This window comes from Dictyostelium purpureum (assembly GCF_000190715.1).
Source record: "Dictyostelium purpureum unplaced genomic scaffold DICPUscaffold_392, whole genome shotgun sequence".
Taxonomy (NCBI): domain Eukaryota; phylum Evosea; class Eumycetozoa; order Dictyosteliales; family Dictyosteliaceae; genus Dictyostelium; species Dictyostelium purpureum.
In genome coordinates, this window is record NW_003519728.1 from 6,692 (window position 1) to 30,289 (window position 23,598).

Genomic DNA, 23,598 nt, shown 5'->3' on the forward strand with positions numbered 1-23,598 from the left:
ATATTCAAATTCAATTAATGCTCTTCAAATATGTCTGGTCCATTAAATTTTAGGTGAAACTCCTTTAGTTGGTATGTATTGTTGTTAATTTTAACCATTATTTTAAAAATATTAATTTTTTTTTTTTTTTTTTTAAACCACTAGTTAAATATGCACCAAATAAAAAACAAATTCAACAAATTCCTCATCTTTCATTATCAGGCTCAACATCATCAATAAATTCAATAAATGGTTCAGTATCACCAACAATAACTTCAAGTCCATCAATGTCGTCGATTTCATCTTCATCATCTATTCAACAATCACCACAACGTTCACCATCACCACAACCATTACCAATTCCACCACAACATTCATCATCACCACAACCATTACCAATTCCACCACAACGTTCATCTTCCCCACAGCCACAACCAATCCCACAAGTTCCACAATATACCTATATTTACCAAAATGAACCATATTCAGGCTATTATACACAAGTAAGTTTTGTTAAAAAATATACATAAAATAATTTTTAAATATATATTAATTAATATTTTATCATTTTTAGGAATACAACTCAAATACTTATCCAAATAGCTATTACCCACAAATTTATTCAAATGAACCAATAATAATTTCTTCATCACCAAATTCATCTCCACCAATATATCAAGTACACCATGCACCAGCTCCAGCAAATTGGAGCCAAAATGAATCAAACTATTACATATATCACCATCCACAAACCCCACAATATTACTATCACCATCACCACCATCCACAACAACCAACTATTGTATACTCTTTACCACAAACCCAACCACAACCACATCACTCACCATCAAACTCGCCACAAATTTCGCCAAGAGAAAGATCATCAAAAAATACAAACAATATAAACGCCGGTTCAATTTTAATTTGTACATATAAAGGTACCTTAGAAAATTCTTATTTAATTAATATTTTTTCAAAATACGGAGATTTAAAGAGCATAAATGTAAGTATATTTATTTAATATAAATTAAAGAAAAATTATAAAACCAAATATTAATATAATTCTCTCTTTATAGATAAATATAAATCCAAATAATGGAAAATCAAAATGTTTTGTTACTTTTAATAATATAGAAAATGCTTTAGTTGCTCAACAAAATTTAGACAACACTAGAATAGGCTCACAATTTATTCGTGTTAAATTTTTAACAGTCAACTAAATTTTAAATCCCTTTTAAAAATTAAAATAAAAACTATAACTACTTTTGTATAGATAAAAAAAAAAAAAAAAAAAAAAATTCGATTATTTTTTTTTTTTGTTATAAAGTAGTAATAATAAAATAATTATTTGTATATTTTTTTATTTATTTTTTTTTTATATTTTGAACTTATTTTTTTACAAAATTTCTTCAAAATTTTTTTTTTTAATTTTTTTTAGTTTTTCAGTTTTTTTTTTTTTTGACTACCATAAGTTTGGAGTTTTGGTCGTTCGTTTTTACAAAATTATTTATCATTTGAACAATTTACATGAAAGATTGTCCTAATCCGCCAAATACAATATAAAGATTTGTAAGAGGTTTTTTTCACGGACAGAGAGAAAGTCACTATTTCCACGGCGAATTTCTTCCTAAATAGAAGTTTGCTACTATTATACTTGGTGTACATTCATTCAAAAATAATTAAAGAAAAAAAAAAACAACCGAAATAATTAAATAATTTTTTATTTTTAAATATTTATATTTATTTAAAATAATATAAAACCATATTAATTAATACAATAAAAAAAAAATTTTTACAAATTTTTATAAATTAAATCTAAAAAAAAAACAATATTACAATTTTTTTTTCTCAAATAAAAGAAATAAATAAAAAATTTAAATTTGTGCACATGTTTTTATAATAAAAAAATATTTGATATTTTTCTTTTTTATTTATTTAAAAAGTTTTAAAGTTTTTCTTGAAATTGGGTTTAAATTCCTTGACAGTTCTATAAAGTTCTTCACGGAATGGAGAGAAAGGAACAAGTGATTTCAAATGGTAGATCCAATCGGTAATGGTTTCTATAATTTCTAAGTCGTTCTTTAATAGAATTTTCTTTTGTTCTTTGTTTAAAAAGCTACTATTTTCGTCGGTGCTATTGTTATCGTTCATGATATCGTCATTTCTGTGGTTGCTAAAGATATTTGTACTATCATGATGTCCAATGCCCTGTGTAAAGTCCATTTCGTCATTATTGGTGTTGCTTGTGTTATTGTCACTAAAAATATCATCGTCATCGTCATAATAGTCATCCAAGTTCATAAAATCGATATCTATATCATTTTCGTTTGTTAACCAATTTGTATCCATTTGTAAAAGTTTTGATTCTATATCATTTGAAACATCTGCATCATTTAATGGCGATAGTATTTCTCTAACAATTGAAGTTAAATGGTTTGTTTGAGCCCCATATCTTGGTAATAATGGAGCGAATATTGATAGCAAGACATAGTACTGAGATACGGTCTTAACTTCACTTTTGGCATTTGCTATTATATCTTTGAATGTTAATAATCTCTCTAATGGACAATATAAAAAGTAAAATTGGATAAAATAGATATACCATTCTAATGGTACTGTCATCTTTTCTTGAACATTTGTTGAGTAGTTGCCATATAGATATTGATTTTTCTAAATAAAAATAAAAAAATTAATATTGTTTCAATGATAGAATAAAAGTGGGTTTAAATATATTTACCATTATTGGTGGATTTAATTTTAATAAATCAATTTCAGTAATTAAATCTTGAGTAATTTTAGGAATCAAATAATTATGGAAAGATGGGGGTAAAATTGCAAAGATTATTGATAATGATAGGACCATTGATGAGGAAGGTGGCTCTTTTCTATTTGGGAAGTTTGTTTTAATATTTGTATAATAGTCCAATAAACTAGTTATTCCCAATACTGAGTCATTTGGATTGATTGGTAGTAACAATATTTCCATAATTATTGAGCTTAATTTATTTTCAATCTGATTTGGGTATTCCTGTAAAAATAATTGTTCGAGTTTTAAAGACAACGAATTAAACACATTTGGATTTGAGAGGTCAATCATATCGGATAATGGTGTTATTAATTCTCTAAAATAATCTTTATAGTTATCGTTATTTGGGAACTCTTCAATTTTTTGGGTTTTTAAATATTGATTAAAATAGCTTGTGAATTTAGTTTCTAATAAAAATATTAAATTTATATAAGTAAGGGGACAATAATTTAATATGGCTATAGTATTAATTTTAATAAGATTATAGTTACCATTGTCAAAGTTTAATAATTTTACGAATAATAGTTTTGAATCTGGTGAGGTTTGGAACATCTTTGAGTCGAAATAATAAATTAAAAGTTCTTTAATTGTTGTTTCTTTTTCATCATGATAGTAACGATATGGAACTTGGAATTGATCAATTAATTTCTCTAATAGATCTTTTCTATCTAATTCGACGCACTTGCTCATCATGATATCCATTATTGGTATAAATCTTGAAATAGTATTGCTGTAATAAATTGGTAATGCGGCACCTGGGAATGAGATTTCAGAGTGTGTTGTTGGATCGGTAAGAGTTGGAATTAAATCATTAAATAAAGAATTGAATTCAATATTCTTTAAGAAATAGTTATCATCAGTTTTATAAACCACATTGTCTCTAAAATGTTTTTGCTCGAAGAATTGAACCCTTTCTTTTATTTCCTATAATTTTAAAAAAAAAAATTATATATTAGTATTAAAGATTATTAATATTATCTATATTATTGCATCCATACACTTGAGCTAAATAGCATTAAATCTAAAATTTGATATGAATAAATATTATCATCTCTATCTAATAAAAATAAAATTATTGTGTTTAATGAAAAAATTTTATATTTAAATATCCATTGACATAAAATTTCTGAAACTTTTTTAACCAAGTCTGCTTTGTTTTGTGAATGATTAGCTATAACTTCATCTAGAATGAAATCAACAAAAATTGCAGTTAATTTGGTAATTTGAACATTTCCTATACCTGGTGGAACAAAAACTAGTTGTTGAACCAATGGCATTAAAATTTCATTTTTAATTTTGGCTTCTAAAATATATACAAAAATCTAAAAGTTTATAAAATAAAATATTAGTTAGTAAATGAGATATAAATTTTACACATAAAAAAGTATGATTTTTACTTGACAAAAGAATAAACTTGTATTATTTTCTTGTTGATAATGTTGTAAAATATTTTGTTTTTGTTGAACCAATAGTTTTGAGCCTTGAGAGAAAAGTGAAAGTTTTTGTTGATTCTCATGTTGAATTTTTTGAAGAGTTGGTGGTTTAATTGGTTGATGATTTATTTTTTCAAACTCTGCTTTCATAAAATCTGGGAAAAATTCTAATGATGTCTTTGAAAACATATATGGATAGTTTTTATAAGCATTTTCAATAAAGATGGGAACATCTTGAACCCTACTATATTCCGATATACCCCTGTTTTTTTTTATAAAAATAAAAATTTTGTTAATATAAAAAATCTAGGGTGGCTATACATTAACCACAGTTATTTTTACTTACTTAATTTTAATTAATCTTGCAATGGTTGTAATGACTCTTCTATTTAACAATGGACCGATATTTAAAGTTTTTAAAAAATCTTTATTGCTTAAAATATCTATACCAAATGAGTTTGAAATTTTTAAAATTAAATAATCAATTGATTTCGATAGCTGTAAATTTTGAATTGGTTTAAGTGATTGAACATCTTGAAGTGTTTTCAAAATTATTGGTAGTTCTTTATTTCCCTTTAATAGTTTAAATAATCTATGACTAACTAATTCTAATACTGTATGGTAAGGTATTGTTTTTTCAATTCTTTTCAAATAACTTAAAGGAAGCTGTAATAAACTACTTGGTGTATAATGCACCAATTTGTTATAATCTTCTAAAAATGCAGGTGGAATTAGTCCATCTTTATCTAATAGCATAGAAAATTCTTGAAGAAGGCTAAATTAAATGAAATGATATCAATTAATATAAATATAAATTAAATAAATACGCTGATATTATATAATTACTTTTTTCTGCATCTATGTGGCATATTTAATAAAATTAAATTTGAAACTGGTTTAACTTTACCATTGACCTTAATCCCACCAGGGAAATAATATTGTTGTTCGGTGTTTGAATAATAATATTTAATAATTTCAGCTTCGCTATCTGTTGGTATAACGGTACAATAGATACTGTAAAGTCTAATATCTTCGGTTGTTGTTATAAATTCTTGCTTTTGTTTGCTTCTTTCTACATCCCACCAATTTCTATAAAATGGAAAAATTGCGTGATTAAATTGACACTTGTCTAAAACTCTTTTAACATAGCTTTGAATATCTGCATCGGGTATATCTTTACTAATTTTTAAAAGCTAAATAATTTAAATTATTAGTATATAACTGCATATGAATTTTATAATATGGAAGTATATAATATAATTAATAGCTTACAAAGAAATAAAGTGAAAGGTTTTGAGAACTAGCTGTATAAACTTCATTATTATTACAAAACGAAAGTACTATTGGTGTTAAGTATCCAAAGTTATTTGCATTTACAATTTGTAAATCTTGCATAAAAAGTTGTTTAACTTCAGTAATATTTGTAATTTTTGTAAATAAATATAATACCATATTATCTTTAATTGTGTCACCATCATTCATTCTTTTTTCTGACAAACCAACAATATATTGTTCTAAATCTATCAATGTTCCCTCGACTAATGAATAAAATTGATCACTAAATAATATCCACTCTTTCCATGAATCACTTGTAATTTGATTATCAATTGATTGTTTTGCTTTAATAGAGGAAGGAAATAAAAAAAAATAAAAAAAAAAAGTTAATACCATTTATAATTTAAGATTCAATTTGTTATTATTATTATTATTATTTATATTATTTGATTAATTAAAGCTTACGATATTTGTTTAATAGTTGTAAAGTCTTTAAAATAGCTGCTTCGGTTATAATGGAAATTATTTTTGTTTTTAAAGTATTTGATTGAACATGTGGGAATAATAACTCTTTAATTGGTTCCAATGTTAGACTTTGTGAAAAAAGATGTTGAGCTACAATAGCATATTTATGATTTAAAGGTTTATTTGAGGTGAGGAATGGTGGTGATTCAGTTAGTTGATTGGTATAGGAAATCATGTTGTCTTGATTACAAGAAATTGAAGAACCTACAATTCTAGCAGTACTTGATAAACTTGAAAGTGTTAAAAGTGTTGATAAACGAACTGCTCTACCAAAATATGGTTCGATAAATGATTGAAACTCTAAACTTGGATGTGTGTTGGATAGTTTAACTTCTCTGAGAGTTTGATAGGGAGGAAATTCGACACCAACATATGTAAATATAGTTTTTAAGAATGAAAACGATTCAGAGAAGAATTCATTTTGGATCTCTAGTGGTATTAGATGAGTTTGGTTTATATTTTGAATTACAACATAGACCAGTTCTCTCCATTTGTTAAAAAACTTGAGATTCTCTCTAAAGAATGCGATTATTGTTTTCCATAGATTTAACTTTTCTTTGAAAAATTCTTTTGTAACTTTAACTGAATTTGTTACTGGTACTGGTTTTGCTGATGCACCCTCTCTACTAATTAGTGATTGTTGTCTAACAAATTGAATAATTGTACTTTGGTAGCTTGCACAATGCGAGAAGAATTTATTTTTTAATGCGAATGCAATACTTGTATTACCAAATGATATAATCTTTTGTTTGCATTGTTCTAAAATAATTTTTCCTTGTTCATCTGTTAAATTAAAATCTAATTTTTTTAAAAAAAAATCAACTTGTTCTTGAAATTGTTGTGCTTGTTGTTGAGGGGCATAACTTGATTGTGAAGGAGTCTGTTGTGGCTGTGGTTGTGATTGAACTGGTTGTTGTGGTTGTGATGGTTGTTGTATTTGTGGCTGTTGTTGTAGATTTGGTTGTTGTGGTTGTAGATTTGGTTGTTGGGTTTGTTGTAGTTGTTGTGGCTGTTGAAGTTGCTGTGGTTGTTGAGGTTGTGGTTGTTGCGGTGGTGCTAATCCGCCAATAGGTTGTTGTATATAGTTTTGTTGAGGTTGTGGTTGTTGTTGACCTATTGGTTGAGGATTACCTTGTATTGAAATATAATGTTGTGGTAATGGTTTTTGGATTGGTTGTTGTGGTGATATAGGTATTTGTGAAACACCTTGCTGTTGTGGAGGTTGGTACATGTTGTATTTGGTACTTGATCAAAAAATCATAGGTGGTGATCTTATCACGATTGGTGCATATGTTAATGAAAAAAAAAATGATAAAAGAAATTAAAAAAAATGAAAAAAAAAAAAAAAATTTTAATTTAAAATTTTTTTTAAAAATTATAAAAAAATGAAAAAAAATAAAAATAAAATTAAAAAAAAAAAAAGTGATGTTAATCCTTATGGGGGAATAAATTAAAAATATAACATATATAAATGTAAATTAATAAAAAAATTTTAATTATATAATTATTTAATTATTTAATTAAATAACTTTATTTTTTATTTAAATAATTTCTGCAATATTATAAATGTTATAAAATTGAGGTTAATTCCATTATTTTATTCTTCAGATAAAGAATATTTATCTTTTTTGCTACAAATACGATCAAATTGAACAGCATCACTACCAAATAAGCAAAGTAATACTGGGAGAAGAATAATACCATGAAGAGCACCAAGAATAACTATAGATAAGTACATACGGAAGTAATAAACAGTGAAAATTTCGGATGAAGAGAAACCAAGTACAGAGACACCTAATAATTTTGTAATGAAAATACCAGAAATGATATTGGCACCCATTTCGTTGAGGGCATATTTAACTCTTTGTTCTCTTGAGAGATGTTTTGGAGCTTTGACAAATGCGGATGCAATATGAACGTTGAATTCGATACCAATACCAATTGCCATTACTAGATTTACTACCGATACTGCATTGAGACTAATATTCCAAAGGGTCATAATACCAAGAAGATCAATACAAATCATACCTACTGAAATAACTACCAATAACGAAACTAATGGGTTCATTAATAAGATTAAACACATTACAAATACACCAGCCAAAGCCAAAAGAACGCAGGTAATAGCAACACTCTTGATAGTAAGATAAGCTTCAAAGTAGACATAGAAAATACTATAGACCATAACATCCAATTTGGATTCATCAGCCAAGAAATAAGCAGTTTGAATAGCATTGATATAGTCGTTTTGAGTACGTAATGGTGTATGATAACCATCGAAACGTGAGGCAATAATTGTACCATTTTGAATATTGGTATCACTTGTGTAGGCTAAACCTGCAATTGGACAAGAGGCAGTATTTGGTGCACCAAGGAAATCATGGAGATACTCTTGGAAATCTTCTGGTGTTGGACGACCTGTGCTGGTTACTAAAAAGCATGGGGAACAAGTTGGATCAGTACAAATGGTACCATTTGGATAAGATAAACAACAACCAAAGGTTTGTGACCAAGATAAATAATCGTCGAGCCATGAGCTGATACCTTGACTAATATAAGGAGCATTATTGAAAACATTGACAAGACTATTATTATTACAACCTGCTACAGTACATAAGTCGTTTTGTGTTGCTACATCTACATAGTCATAATCACCTTTGACAACAATATAAAATGGTGGACCAACTTCTAAATAATTTGCTAAATTATCAAAATAAGCTTGAAGATAACTATCTCTTGGAAGAGCTACTCTTTGATCGAGACCAATACTAACTTGGAAAGAATAATTGATACCAACTAAAAGCATACCAATAAAGAAAACGATTGAAAAAATCTTAAATATTGGATTAACGACAAGTGGGGTAATGGTGTTCTTAAAGACAAGTTGAAGTAGAGTAGTCTTTTTAGCTTTTTTAAGTTTATATTGTGAGTTGAGATTGTTGTTGATGTCAGCACGCATAAATGGTTGACGTTCATCTTCATCTTCATCATCTGAATTATCACCGCCAAGTTGAGCACATGGGAAACAATCGATACGTCTTGATTCTGTACGTTTGGTATCCAAAACCAAAAGAGAAGCAAAAGCACTAATTTGAAGAAGGAAATCAAAGAGAATAGCAACTGAAGCATAATATGAGAAAGCCTGAACGGCTGGCATACCAGTAAATGAACCTAAAAGAAAAGCTAATGCTTCACTAAGAGAAGCTAAAGCCATGGATGGACCAACTTTTGAAAGAGTACGAGCTAATGAATCCTCGGCGGTGGGTAAAATTGAAGCACCAGTTTGAGGATCGTAACGAACTACATGAAGAGTTTCAAAAGTGTTTACCATAATAAAGATATTATCGACACCAATGGCCAAGACTAAGAAAGGAATAACCTCGGAAATAATAAGAGTGGCTTTAAGACCACCATAACTGCAAATACCTACTGCGATAACGATTGATGATGCAACTACTAAAATACCGCATAAACCAAGTGCAAATCTTGAACGAACCAAAATGGAACTGAATCTATTTGGGAATGGGTAGTAACTACCTAGGGCAAATGAGACATATAAAAACATAACACTGTAACTAATAATAATGGTTGGAACATCAGCTTCACTTTCACGTGATAATTCATCTTGGACTGAACGCTCTGCACTGTAAGAGATATCGAAAACTGTTGAGGCTTTTGAAATGTTTTGGATAGTAGCTAACCATACATTTTCCCAGGCCATTGCTTCGTCTACTTGAGAGTTTGGATTGTTAAGAAGGAATGTAGTAACAAATGTGGTTGCATTGGTTGAGTTTTTCTCCCAACCACCTAAAACTACACTTGGATTTACTGGTGCACCAACTGCATCCATACATGAAGCACCAAGTAAATTAGATTGACAACTTTCATAATAACCTAAAATATTATTTTGAGTAGTATTTAGTTTACTAATATCTCTTTGCCAAAGACCAGAAACACTTTCTACGAGACAACCTTTTTTAGTTGGTTGGAAACAAAGATCTTGTAAGGTGACAGTTTTGTTATTGTAGTTTGTAACTAAATTCATAAGTTGAATTTCAATGTTAAAGAGTTCTAAAAGGAGATCGTATTGGAAGATAGAATCGACTGGTTGTTTTGGTGTAATAATTAATTGTTCAACTCTATAAAATGGTCCAAAGTTTGAATCAAAATAATCTTTATCAAGAGCAGCTCTACTTCCAGGTGCAACCCAAAGTTTGACTGGATCTTCTTCAATTTGTAAAAATTTAATACCAACACCCATAACAACGGTGAATATAAGACAAACTCCAATGACGATCAATGGACGAGATGCGATTACTTGACCATATTTGTAAAATAATTTTTGAACAAAATTACCAGCTGTAAAACTAGAACTATTTTCACTTGAACTTGACTGCAATAATGGAGAGTCTGATGGTGAATCAGAGTTTGGAAGTCTAACTGAAACATCTGATGAAGAGCCTGGGATTGGTTGGGATGATAATGATAAAAGATAAATAACAAGGGTCATGACAAAAAGAACAGTCAAAGCAAACATGACATATGATCCAACAAATAAAGCTAAATCGCAGTACCATTCGTGATCACCTGGCATTTTCCAAAGACATTGGGTAGTTTGAGTTGGTAAATCGACTGCGCCAATAATAAATGGAATTAAAATAGCGATAACGTAAACTATGAACAATGCCATAAATACTCCAATTTTTTGATTTGATGTACTGATTAATAAAAGTTCTTTTTTGTATAACATCCAACCACTCGATAATAAAAGTAATGATAAAATAAAAATTACAAATCCCCAAATTAATCCGACTGTTAACCATGGTAATCTATTGAAATAAAAAATAAAAAAAAAGTGTTAATAAAACAATTAAAAACGTCTAAATGATAACTACTAAATAATTATTTACTCTTGGTCAAACATATAGGTTGATGGTAATGATTGATTAAAGAAAACAATATTGTTTACAGCAGGAGCAGCAGTACAAGAGTCACTACATTGACCACATGAACAACTTGCAGTACATGGAGTTATATTACCATTATAACCAGTTTCGTTGAAAACCCAGTTGATGGAAAATGCAGGGTTGGTGGAGAAAATTGATTGGAAGAACAGTAATGGTGTTGGGCAAAGGGTGCCGAATGGTGGTGCACCATTTGAATTTACATCTTTACAACTATTATATAAACCCCAAGCATAATCTGGATGAAGAATAAAATCAATATTTGAAATTTTACCCTCGGTATTATTTTTGGTGGGGATCATAAAAGATGATTGATATGGACTACATGATGATGCACACCAGAGATCCCATACATTATAAAGACATGCTGGACAACGTCCAAAAATTGCTGCTCCCATAACCATATTATCTGATAATACTAAAGTTTGATTGAATGTGCAACATGAAGAATTTGAATATTCTGGGTGAGAGGCTTGACAAGTGTTTGGTGCCATATCTGTATGATCATACTATTAAAAAAAGAAATGATTAAAAAATGAACATAAAAAAATTTTTTTTTTATCCCTAAATTTTAATTTCCTATATGACATATTTAGCTATTCCTAATTTGTTTTTTTATAATGCTACTTACTGGCTTGAAATTATCTACAATAATATAACTTGCGTTAAACCCGTACATCGAGCATCCTGGTTCTGTACCATATGGATATGGGCCTTGTGAATGTACGGTTTCGGTTAATATTGTAAAAATATAAATACAAACAAAAAGAGACATAATTGATTTTATATTCATTTTTGTTTGTATATATTTATATCTTTAACAAATATTATTTATATTTATTTACAATATGTGTGTGTTTTAAGGGTTTGTAAAAAAAAAAAAAAAAAAGGTTTTTTTTTTAATTTTTTTAATTTTTTTAAAATTAAATTTTAATTTTTATTTTATATTATTTAATTATAATTTATACAATATAAAAATAGTAAAAAAAGTTATATATAATTTATATAAACTTTATTATTTATTATTATTGATTTATTATTTATTATTGATTATTTGGTAAAAAAAAAAAAAAATAAAAATAACAAAAATAAAAATAAAAAAAGAAAAGAAAAGAAAATTTTTAAATTTTTAAAATAAAATAAAAAAAAATAAAAAAAATAAAAAAAATAAAAAAAAAATAAAATAAAATTTTTTTTTATAAAACAAATAAAAAAAAATAAAAAAAAAAAAGTATCTTATTTATGGCGTTATATTGCGCCGATTGAAATTTAAATTTAAAATAAAAATACACAAAACGACTTGTACCTGTCAAGTTCGATTATAATCGGGTGATTATTTTAAAAATAAAAAAATAGAAAGAGAAATAGAAAAAGATAAAGAATTGTTAATATTATTATCTTTTCTTTGAATAAAAATAAATAAATATTAAAAAAGTAAGTTTTAAGTTTTGATTATTATTTTAATTGAAATTAATTTAAAATAAAATTATTAATTTAACACGTTTTAAGTTTAATTATTGAAATTACCCAGTGCATCAGTATTTTAGTTAAGTTATTATTTGAAAAATCAAAATCAAAATGTTTATATTTTCATAACACTTAACTATTTTTTTTTTTTTTTTAATAATAGTTTCAATTTTCAATGAACTACATTGACCATCTCACTTTAAAATTTTCAAAAAATTTTATATGGGTTTCAAATGTTCGATTTAATCAATGCATATAATTTCTTCATTTTACTATAGCTTATAGTTTTTATTCTAAAAATAAATATAATGACAATTTTCAATACCATTTTGGTATAACTACTAAATAAATTAATAAAAAAAAAAAAAAAAAAAAAAAAAAAATTTTTAATTAAAAAATAATTTCAAAAATTTTTAAAAAATAATTAAAAAATTTTACAGATTTTTTTTTTTTTTTCTTTAAAACCAAAAGAGTGTGTACAAATAATAATATACAATTAATAATTATATTATATATATATCATTTATATATATATCTATATTATATAAATAATAAATTAAAAATAAATAGTTTATTATTTTATATTATTTATATATAATTTTTTTTTTTTTTTTTTTTTTGTTATTTAATAATAATTTCGAAATAAAATTTTAAATTAAAATGAGCAATACCCGCTCAGTTTTAGCATCAAGCAATAGTAATTTAAATGGCAATCCTAATAGTACGAGTTCTACAACAACAAGTCTATCAAAAGAGGAGTTTAGTAGAAATAAAATTATCGAGGAAATAAGAGATGAATATGAAAGAAAAATTTCAGCAATTGTTTTTTGTTTACAAGAGAAATCTGAAGAAAATACCGATTTAAATTAAAGGTCAAAAAATTAAAAGATGAAATTACAAAAAAAGAAGATGCAAATAATAAGGTCGTCGAGGGGTTGCATGAAATTACCAGCTATAAAGATGAAGAAATGTTTAAAGAGAGAAAGAAATCGCAAGAGTTAGAAAGAAGAATTCAAGCAATGAGCGAACTTTTCAGCGAGATGGCCGACGATAACTTAAAGCTTAAAGAAATCCTTGAGGATACCAGAAATAGAATGATACAGAATCAAAAAGATTTCAACAAAGAAGTTGCATTGGCCGTAAAGAGACAACAGCTACAACAACAACAGCAAAATGGTAATAAATTATTTTCAGGTTTATCAAAATTAATACCGGGCACCAATGGTAATCAACAGTTACAGGTTTCAAATCAACAGTCACAAAATATAACTCCATCATCGTCTCCTAAAAAAGAATTATCATCTAATAGTCTTTTATCAGTACCAACATCACCAACACTTACTTCACAAGGTAGCTCATCAAATCTTTTATCGACTGAACAAATTATACTAAATAGTCTCGAAGAAATTCAAAAGATTGAAGATTTAATTGGTTTAGATTTAATTCTTAATACTGATGAAAAGTGGACAAACAAATTTAGAGATGCCTCTACCAAAATGATTTCGAAATCACTTTTAATTAAAGTTCTTGACAAGGTCGAGGCAGAAAAATCAAAATCTCAAGAGACTATCGAAAAACTTCGTTTATCTGTTCAAGATTTAGAAAGTAGAACTGATGATTTAACTCACGAAATTCATGTTCAATCTGAAAAATTAAAATCTGCAGAAGAGTCACAATTTAAAGAGAAACAACGTGGAGATTCATTTAGAGATAGTGCTGTCGAATATGAAAAGAAAATCAAAGAAATTGAACAAAGAATGTATGATAATTTAAATAAAGTAAGTATTTTTAAATTAAATAAAAATTTAAAACTCATAAAAATTTATATTAAATATAAATATTTTTTTTTTTAGGAATCACAACGAAGAATTGATGCCGAATATAACTTAAAGAGAATGAAGAAAAAGGTTGAGGAACTTCAATTTATGTTGGATCAAATGAATGATAGTGATGATGACAGTGATGAAGATAGTGACCAAAGCTCAAATGAAGATAGTGATGATAGCTCCAATAGTGACAGTGATAGTAGTGACGATAATGAAAAATCTACTAAACAAAAAGAAAAGGAGCTTAAAGAAAAAGGAATTAAGGAAAAAGAGGAACTAGAGAGGCAAAATAAGCTAAAGCAAGAAGAAGAAGAAAGAAAGCAAAAAGAAGAAAATGAAAAGAAGGCTAAACTTCAGGAGCAAGAAAAATTGAAAAAAGAAGAGGAAGAAAAAAAAAAAAATTTATTAGAGAAAAAGCGTAAAGAAGATGAAGATAAAAGAATAGCAGAAAAAAAACGTCTAGATGAAGAAAAAAGAATTGCAACCGAAAAGAAAAGAGTCGAAGATGAAGAAAAGAGGGTAGCAGCTGAAAAAAAGCGTAAGGAGGATGAAGAAAAGAGATCCTTAGAAAAAAAACGCAAGGAGGAAGAAGAAAAGAAAGCTGAGGAAGAAAAAAAACGTTTAGAACAGGAAAGAGAATTAAAATTAGAAAATGACCGTAAAATTAGAGAAGAAAAGAAATTTAAGGAACGTGCTGATAGAGAAGAAAAAGAAAGACAAGAGGTTGAACGTTTAGCTAGAGAGCGTCAAATTGCCCAGAATGCCAAGGAAGAGCAAGAAAAAGAAAGAATATCAAAACTAAAAGAAAAAGAGGAAAAAGAAAGAGCTGAACAAGAGGAAAAAGATAGAGTACTCAAACAACAAGAACAAGAAAGAGTTTTAAAAGAAAAAGAAAAAGAAGAAAAAGAAAAATTAGAAAAAGAAGAAAAAGAAAGATTAGAAAAGGAAGAAAAGGAAAAAATAGAAAAAGAGGAAAAGGAAAGATTAGAAAAAGAAGAAAAAGAAAAACAGGATAAAATTAAACAGGATCAGGCTTTAAAGGAACAGCAAGAAGAGTTACAACGATTAAGAGAGCAAAAAAGAAAGGTTGATGAAGAAAAAGAAAAGGAGGTAGAAAGAATTAAACAAGAGGAGGAACAAAAGAAAATAGATGAAGAAAAGAGAATCAAAGATGAAGAGACAGCCAGGCTTAATCAATTAAAAGAAGAGCAACAACGTCTTTTCGATGAACAACAAGAAAACTTAAAAGAGATTGAAAAACAGGATTTGATAATAGAAAGAGAAGAGTTAGAAATGGAAAAAGCTCGTTTAGCTAGTTTAAAAGCTGCCAGTAGATCAAACTCTATGAACTCAGATACATCTTCACATTCAAACGAATCAGGTTCACATCAATCCACAACCGCAACCCCAGCTGCATCAAATCAAACAGATGATCATAATGGTATACCTTCAAGAAAAATGAGTATAAGTGGTGGTTTAAATTCATTATTTAAAAAAGTTAGCAAGGATACCTCAGGTCCAACATCATCAACACCATCGTCACCAACAATAGCTCCAAATCCATTATCACATTCTTCCAACAGTAATGTCTCTGACGATAAGAAATCCAAAGAAGATAAGAAACAACGTGAAAAAGAATTAAAGGAACAAAAAGAAAAAGAAAAAAAAGAAAAGGAGGAAAAGAAGAAAAAAGAAAAAGAAGAAAAGAAAGAAAGAGAAAAAAGAGAAAAAGAAGAAAAGAAAAAAGAAAAATCAATGAAATAATAGAGATTGCATCCTAATATTATAATAAATTATTAAAATCATTTATTTTTTCCTAAAAAATAAAAAATAAAAAATAAAACAAATATTAAATCTGCATATTTCCATTGTGTATATTATTTATTTATTTTTATAATTAAAAAAAGCTATGCAAATAAAAAAGTGTTATGTATATATTTTTTTTTTTTTTTGATGTGTTTTTTATTTTTAATTTTTTTTTTATATAATATGTTATTTATATTAATTTATATATTTATTTAATCGTCTTGTAATGGCGATTTTGTATAAACTACTGAGCCAGAATCGAAATTATCTTCATCATCATCTTCGTCATCGTCATCATCATCGTCACTATCTTGGTGTTGTTTTAGTTTTTGTTGATATTTTAATTTCATACTTTCAAATTTCTCAACAAGCGTTGAACCTTTAAAAACTACAGAGCCTGAATCAAACTCTTCATCATCTTTTGTATTTCCTCTTGAAAAAACTACGGTACCAGAATTACTTGTATTGGAGCTATCTTTAGGATTGTAGATAAATGTACCGCCACTACCACCATTTTCATCACTATCGCTGCCTTCCCTCATAATAGTTGCTCTCTGAGTAACAGTATTGATTTTAAGGAGTGTGCCTTTTTGTAAACCTGATGATGAAACTGATGAGCCGTGATTTTCCTCACCTTCTTCTTCTTCCTCTTCTTCCTCTTCCTCTGCTTTTCTTCTCCTATATTCTTTCATTGTTGGTATACATTCTTCTACTAATTCTCCTATAATATGATGTGAATTCTCCTTCCCTTTTTTAATGAATGGATGTTCTAAAAGTTCAATTGCTGATGGTCTTTTATCTGCCTCTTTATTTAAACATTTTGATATAAAATCATTAAACTCTGGTGACCAATTGCTCTGTGTTTCTAGTGTTGGTGGTTGTCTAAATGGAATTACAAAAATAACTTTAACAGGATTTAAATTGAATAAAGGTGGTTTTGATTCTGCCATTTCAATAGCTGTAATACCTAATGACCATATATCTGCTTTACTATCATATCCATTTGATCCTTTTGGTGGTGATATAACCTCTGGTGACATCCAATATCTATTTTAAATAATAATAATAATAATAAGTAGTATATTAATATTTTGTTTGAATAATTTCAATATATATAAATATATCTTTTTTTTTCTACATACGGTGATCCAACAACAGTTTTTTGTTTAAATCCTGTATTTACAAGTATTGCACTAACACCGAAATCTAATTTAACAAATATGGTTAGTATGATTTTATGAATAGTTGTTGAATGGTTTTAATATCTATAGTAGTATTTACCTGCTAATTTTGCTTGACCTAATCTATTTACTAAAACATTACCAGCTTTAATATCACGATGTAAAATTTTATTTGAATGAAGATAAACTAAACCCTCTACAATTTGATATAAAATAGCTGCTATTTGAATCTCTGTAAGTGTTCTTTGACACATTTGCATAATGTCTAAAATACTACCGCCATCGCAGTATTCCATAACAATCATTAAATTATTCTCTTTAACATAACAACCATGATATTTTACAATGTAAGGACATCTAACTGTATTTTTTAAAATTGTAATCTCTTTCTTTAATGATGAGTTCTCTTCACCTTCCATTTCTAAAAATTTAATTGCTACAACTTCATTGGTTATAGTATTTATACATGTACAAACTACACCAAAAGATCTATTATTGTTATTGTTATTATTATTATTATTATTAAATAAAGAATGAAAAAGAAAATTGTTAATTAAATGTCCATTTTCATTATTAAAATATTGTAATAATTCCAATGTAATATTATTTACCCTTGACCAATTACTTCTAAAACTCTAAATAATTGTTCAGGATCTTCATTTGAAATTTCTGATTGTATTAATGACATTATATTCTTTTTATTTATATATTTGTATATAAATATAAAAAAAAGTAATTATTTTTTAATTCTGCTTTTTTTTTTTTTTTCTTCTTTTACTTTTCTTTTAAACTAATCTATAGATTTAATATTGATTATATGATTATATGATTATATATTTGTAATTAAAAAAATGATGGTGTATAATTGATTATTTTTTTATTTTTTATTTTTTGTTTTTTATTTTTTTTTTGATGATTTTATAATAAAATTTTTGAGGAGTGGGTGACTTTTTTTAAAAAATGTATTATTGTGATTATGTGAATTGATTATATTGTTATTTTATTGATATTTTTAATATATTTAAATGATCAATGAAATGAATTATGTATTTTTATTATTGTTGTTTTTTTTTAAAATTATAAACCAAATTTTTTTTAAAAATTTTTAAAAAAAATTTAAATTAAAAAAAATTAAATTAAAAATTAAATTTTAAAAAAAAAAATTAAAAAAAAAAATTAAAAAAAAAAAAAGTAATTTTTAAAATTTTTTTTTTTTTTTTCCCCGATCAAAATCATGATTGGATTTGTGTGTGATTTACTATTAATAACTAAAAAAAATTAATTTGTTGAATAAATTTATTGTTAAATAAATCAAAGAATAAATATTTTTTTTTTTTTTTTTTTTTTTTTTTTTTTAAAAAGTTTAAAAGAAAAATATAATAAAGAAAATAAAGAATAAAACGTATATAGTTTTAAAATAGATTTATTTAAATAATTGAAATGAAACTTTTATTTAAATTTAAATTACATTTTTTTTTTTCGAAATTTTAAAAATACAAAGAAAAATCGACCATTATAATAAAAACAACTAATCATAATTTAGTTTTGTTGATTTAGTTGCCTTTGGTGGTAGTTTATTAATATTTGTAAAACTATTATTATTGTTGTTATTATTATTATTATTTCTATAGTTTAACATTAAATTATTTTCTTCCCATTCTAATTTCTTTAGTTGATAAAAATATGGATCATATAAATACTTTTGATTTTGAATTGGACCAAACAATAAACTATTGAATTCAATATTATAAAAATCTGAATCTTCAAAACTATTTGGGTTGTTATAAAATTGTTTTTTGGGGGTTTCAGGACAAGCAGTCATTTTTTATTATTTATATATTTTATTATTATTTAAAAATATATGTATATATTTTAACTACTAACTACTATTTAATAAAGATAATGAAATTAAATTATTTTTTATTATTATAAAGGAATTAATAAAAAAAAAAAAAAAATTTAAAATTAATATAATTAAATAAAAAAATAAATAAATTAATATAATTATTGAAAATATTTTATCAATAAAGATTAAAAATTATAATTACTTTAAATTGAAGTGTTATTAAACAAGATGTGAATTATCTCTTATTTTTTTAATTGTAAGAACAAATAATTGTCACAGATTATTTTTAATTTTAATATTATTATTATTATTATTATTACTGTTATTGTTATAAATATTTTTTTTTTTTTTTAAAAGATATATATAAGTGAATATATTTGGCGGCGCCTTTTGGACTGATTAATAAAACAGATAGAAAAAAATACAAATAAAAAAAAAAACTTTAATTTAATAATTTAATCAAATTATTTAAATTCAAAATAATTAAAATTTAAATTTAAATTAAATAAATTAATTTTTGTTTTCCAAGTTTATATCTCCCTCCTTTTTTTTATTTTTTTAAATTCTAAGGTAAATTGTTGATGATCAAGCTTAATCATAATCAATTACGATATATAAAATACAAATTTTGTTATGTATTGTCAACAAAGAGAGTTATATTCCTACTTTGTTCGCTTGTGCACACAAAGAATTAACACACCCTCACACACAAAAAAAAAAAAAATAAAAAAAATTAAAAATAAAAAAAATCAAAACTCACCACATCACACACTCTAATTATTTATTTGAATTATGATTAATAAAATTTAAATATATTTAACCCTCCAAAACAATATACTAAAAATAACAATATTAACAGATTAAAAAAGAGAGAAATGATAAATAAATGTCTACTATTATCGTTTGAATGTTGTCATTATATTATTGTTTTTTTTTTTTTTTTTTTTTTTTATAAAAATGTTTCATTTTATTTTTTTTTTTTTTATTTTTTTTTTTTTTAATGTTTCCAAAGTGAGGTTTTTGAATCGAATTGGAGCGGTAATGATCTTAATTTACCTTTTGAAAATCTATTCTGACATTTTGATTTTATAATTCTTGGGTCGCTAGATAAAAATTCTAAAATATCTTTTAGTCTGATAATCATTTGTCGGAACATTTCGTTATTGCATTCTAAGTGACTATTTTGATAAATAAATTGTGAATTAAAGTAGGTCTCCAACTGTTGAATTTGTTCTTTTTGTAATAGTATAATATGGTTGGTAAGGGTTTCTTTATAATCTTTTGATTTTGAACTGTTGATTTGGAATGTTGGTGGAACTATTGGATAGTCGTATGGAACAATAATCAATACATCAATATCTACAATACTATTATTAAATAGTAGTTTAATAAAATCTGACCCTATTAAATCATTTGGGCATGATTCTACTTGAATTGATATGAATTTAATTGGTGGATATTCGCTATTATCATTATTTATAAATAAGTTACTGCTACTGCTACTATTGCTTTGGCTGATACTAACTTTATCTCTTTTATCATCTCTACTTTTGTCTTTATCTCTACTACTTTTGTCAGATGATGATGATGATGATGATGAGGCTTTGGATGATGATGAGGAAGAGGAGGATGATGATGAAGAAGGTACTGATAAAGTGGATTGTATATTTAAGGTTGGATATAATAAAGTTTGTGTTTTTAAATAGCCAATTTGTTTTTCAAATGAAATTTTAGTTTCAAGTCTTTTAAAAATTGAATTCATAATTTCTGAAGTTATTGACCATTGATCAGTCGATTCGAATTTTTGATTTGATGATTCAATTTGAATAAATTTACATGGTAATAAACCACATAAAACTTGGACCCACTTATAAGGTTTACCTAAAGATGAAGGTGGTGATAGAGGTGGTAAAGGTGATGGTGCTAAAAAGTTATTTCTTTTACTGGTACTATTATTATTGATTGGTTTTGGTGATAATGGTGTTGGGGATGTAAATGGTGAAGCAAATTGTGAAGATATTGAAAGGGGTGGAATATCAATTCCATTTGTATAATTTGAAAAGCCATTATCATTTGGGAATATATTGAATAGATAGTAATCTGAATGGCCTAGGGTTTTGCAAAGTACTACATTTTTTGACCAGTTCCAACGAAATTGTAAAGTTGTTTTGGTATCTAAAATGGTGTAGTCCAATAAAACTGATAATGGGTGAATATAATAATATTGATCTTCTTCATTTGGTTGTTCTTCGTTGGTTTCATTATCTGGTGTTTGTTTTTCTACATACTCTTTGTTAAATTTAATTGCCTTTTCCATATCCCCTTTGATTCTTAATGAGGGGCTTTTAGCTCCGTTGTTATTGGTTGTTTTGTTTGATTGTAAAAATGAGTTTACAGTATAATAAAGTACATATAGTGGCTTTGGTAAATTAAAAACTGTTTGTTCGAATGTAGAGTTAAATGATGCGGTTCTCTTTGACATTAGAGGTGGATTATTAATAGATGTAATTGATTTGATTAATGAATTTTGAACTGGTGCTATCTTTGTCGAAATTACTGATAGATTCTTTGATAATGAAGATAGGAATTCTTGTTTTGTATTGTTTAATCCTAAAAGTAATTTTTTATCTCTTTGAATTTTATTAAATTGTTCAATCATTCTAAAATAAAATATTAAAGAGAATTAATAAATTGATACACCTTATGATGTAATTAAAGGTTTTATCTTACCTATTTCTTTCATAAATTTCAAAATTTAATCTATTAACTAGCTTATTATGCTCATTTAATTCGATATCATTTGTGTCGATAGGTTCTGATTTAAATGTTGTATTATATGAAATATCTTGAACTTTTGAATTATATGTTTCAATTGGTAGTAACTCTGGTTTAAATTGGTCAATGCTTAAAAAATTTGATTAATAACGAAATTTATAATAATATAATCAGTTTAAAAGATTAATAGCTCTGATAACTTACTTGAAATCTTTTAATGAGTTAATTTCTTTTTCTAAATGATATTTTTCATATAAAATATTTTGATAGGTTAAATTAAGTGCCTCTAACTTGACCTTTTCTTCATTTGTTTTTGCTTTGTTATATTCGGAATCTAAATAGGTATCTCTCATCGATTTTCTAATATCCATAAAATCAACTTCTAAAGAGGACAGTAATGTTGAAATTATATTATTTGACTCTTCATCCTGTGTAATTACGCCCAAATTCTTTTTATTTAATATTAACTCTTGGCATTTGTTTTTTATACGATTTGAAATTGAAAGTGAATCTGCTATATTCGAACTTATATCATAGACTACTTTCGCTGTTGTTGCCACATTACCATTATGACCCGATTCTCCATTGCTAGAGTTATTTATATCTTTGAATTCGACATCATTGTTATCATCTTTAACCATTATGTTTTTTCTTATTGTTATTGTTTATCTTTTATTTATTATTATTTTTTTATTGTTATTAGAGATCTTAATGATTTTCTTTATTATCTTATTTAAAAAAAAATGATTTTAATTTAAATAAATTTTAAAAAAAAAATTGAAAATTTTAATTTTTTTTTTTTTTTTTTTTTAAATTTTTTTTTTAAATAATTATATATTTCCATTTCCTTATATGTTTTAAACAAATCAATAAACTATCAAATAACGAAATATATATACAATGATTTTATTTAAAAATTAATTATTATAAAAATCACAATGAAATAGAAATAAAATACTGTTTTTTTAATGGCTTTGTAAATTATTTGAAAAATAAAATTAATCTGTTATTTGCAAATAAAGAAAAATATATTAACACAAAAAAACATATTTGGTGTGGGGGTATGTTATTTATTTAAAAACATTTAATAGTGTGATACATAGACATTAATAACTTTTAATTTTTTTATTTTTTTTTTCTATTTAATTTTAATTTTATTTTTTATTAATCATTTTACCATAAAAAAAAAAAATTCTATTTTATAAAAAATTTGATATATCTATAAACCCAACCATAAACATAAAAATAATATAATAAAAAACATATGAAATTAATATACAATATAAATTTAATAATTATAATAATATTCAACATTTTCCATATAGTGGGATCCCATTCTTGTTGCGAAGGATCTTTAGATGAAAATAAAGGATGTAATAAGATTTACTACGACTCATTTATAATAGAGTATTATTGTATAAATGATACACAACTATCAAATTCATCAAATCCAAACTTTAAAGGAATTGCAACCCACCACTCCACAACATCACTATCAATAAAAAACAGCACAATCAATAATGACATATATAATTCAAAACAACCTCTAATTTGCCATAAATGTGGTATATATCTAAAATAATATTTAAATAGTTCATAATAGATCACTAATTCTTTTTTATCTTAAAGAAACAAGACTTACAAATTATTTTTTAGGGATAGTTTTATTTTTATCAATTTTAATTATTGGAGGTTTAATTTTAATATTGTTTTAT

The 23,598-nt window shown here is 25.6% G+C and overlaps 8 protein-coding genes across 8 annotated transcripts in view; 3 read left to right on the top strand and 5 right to left on the bottom strand.

Moving 5' to 3' along the window:
- The window catches only part of DICPUDRAFT_41462 (uncharacterized protein), a gene marked incomplete at both ends in the record, with an annotated part of 3,701 nt that extends 2,502 nt beyond the window's left edge, over window positions 1-1,199 (top strand). The window contains 3 exons of the mRNA XM_003293008.1: window positions 145-482; window positions 554-982; window positions 1,056-1,199. Of these exons, the coding sequence (XP_003293056.1) occupies window positions 145-482; window positions 554-982; window positions 1,056-1,199 (911 nt within the window). The remainder of the gene's footprint in view (window positions 1-144; window positions 483-553; window positions 983-1,055) is intronic.
- Window positions 1,200-1,914: 715 nt separating this feature from the next.
- Window positions 1,915-7,249, bottom strand: DICPUDRAFT_157857 (uncharacterized protein; the record flags this gene model as incomplete). Its single annotated transcript, XM_003293011.1, has 9 exons — window positions 1,915-2,649; window positions 2,717-3,192; window positions 3,277-3,709; window positions 3,784-4,107; window positions 4,183-4,480; window positions 4,565-4,993; window positions 5,065-5,411; window positions 5,491-5,837; window positions 5,959-7,249. The coding sequence occupies 9 exons, from the start codon at window positions 7,247-7,249 to the stop codon at window positions 1,915-1,917; spliced, it is 4,680 nt and encodes a 1,559-aa protein (XP_003293059.1).
- Window positions 7,250-7,615: 366 nt separating this feature from the next.
- On the bottom strand, window positions 7,616-11,775 carry DICPUDRAFT_157858 (uncharacterized protein; the record flags this gene model as incomplete). The annotated part of the gene is made up of 3 exons (XM_003293012.1): window positions 7,616-10,847; window positions 10,929-11,491; window positions 11,614-11,775. 3 exons carry the CDS (start codon window positions 11,773-11,775, stop codon window positions 7,616-7,618), a joined length of 3,957 nt encoding a protein of 1,318 aa, XP_003293060.1.
- Window positions 11,776-13,109: 1,334 nt separating this feature from the next.
- Window positions 13,110-13,319, top strand: DICPUDRAFT_157859 (uncharacterized protein; the record flags this gene model as incomplete). Its single annotated transcript, XM_003293009.1, has 1 exon — window positions 13,110-13,319. One exon carries the CDS (start codon window positions 13,110-13,112, stop codon window positions 13,317-13,319), a length of 210 nt encoding a protein of 69 aa, XP_003293057.1.
- A 98-nt stretch (window positions 13,320-13,417) lies between these two features.
- On the top strand, window positions 13,418-16,039 carry DICPUDRAFT_157860 (uncharacterized protein; the record flags this gene model as incomplete). Its single annotated transcript, XM_003293010.1, has 2 exons — window positions 13,418-14,227; window positions 14,303-16,039. 2 exons carry the CDS (start codon window positions 13,418-13,420, stop codon window positions 16,037-16,039), a joined length of 2,547 nt encoding a protein of 848 aa, XP_003293058.1.
- Window positions 16,040-16,293: 254 nt separating this feature from the next.
- Window positions 16,294-17,950, bottom strand: DICPUDRAFT_83651 (uncharacterized protein; the record flags this gene model as incomplete). The annotated part of the gene is made up of 4 exons (XM_003293013.1): window positions 16,294-17,128; window positions 17,224-17,287; window positions 17,363-17,751; window positions 17,874-17,950. 4 exons carry the CDS (start codon window positions 17,948-17,950, stop codon window positions 16,294-16,296), a joined length of 1,365 nt encoding a protein of 454 aa, XP_003293061.1.
- An 840-nt stretch (window positions 17,951-18,790) lies between these two features.
- DICPUDRAFT_157862 (uncharacterized protein) lies at window positions 18,791-19,084 on the bottom strand (the record flags this gene model as incomplete). The annotated part of the gene is made up of 1 exon (XM_003293014.1): window positions 18,791-19,084. The coding sequence occupies one exon, from the start codon at window positions 19,082-19,084 to the stop codon at window positions 18,791-18,793; it is 294 nt and encodes a 97-aa protein (XP_003293062.1).
- A 1,021-nt stretch (window positions 19,085-20,105) lies between these two features.
- Window positions 20,106-22,524, bottom strand: DICPUDRAFT_157863 (uncharacterized protein; the record flags this gene model as incomplete). The annotated part of the gene is made up of 3 exons (XM_003293015.1): window positions 20,106-21,768; window positions 21,839-22,012; window positions 22,088-22,524. The coding sequence occupies 3 exons, from the start codon at window positions 22,522-22,524 to the stop codon at window positions 20,106-20,108; spliced, it is 2,274 nt and encodes a 757-aa protein (XP_003293063.1).
- Between the last annotated feature and the right edge of the window lie 1,074 nt (window positions 22,525-23,598).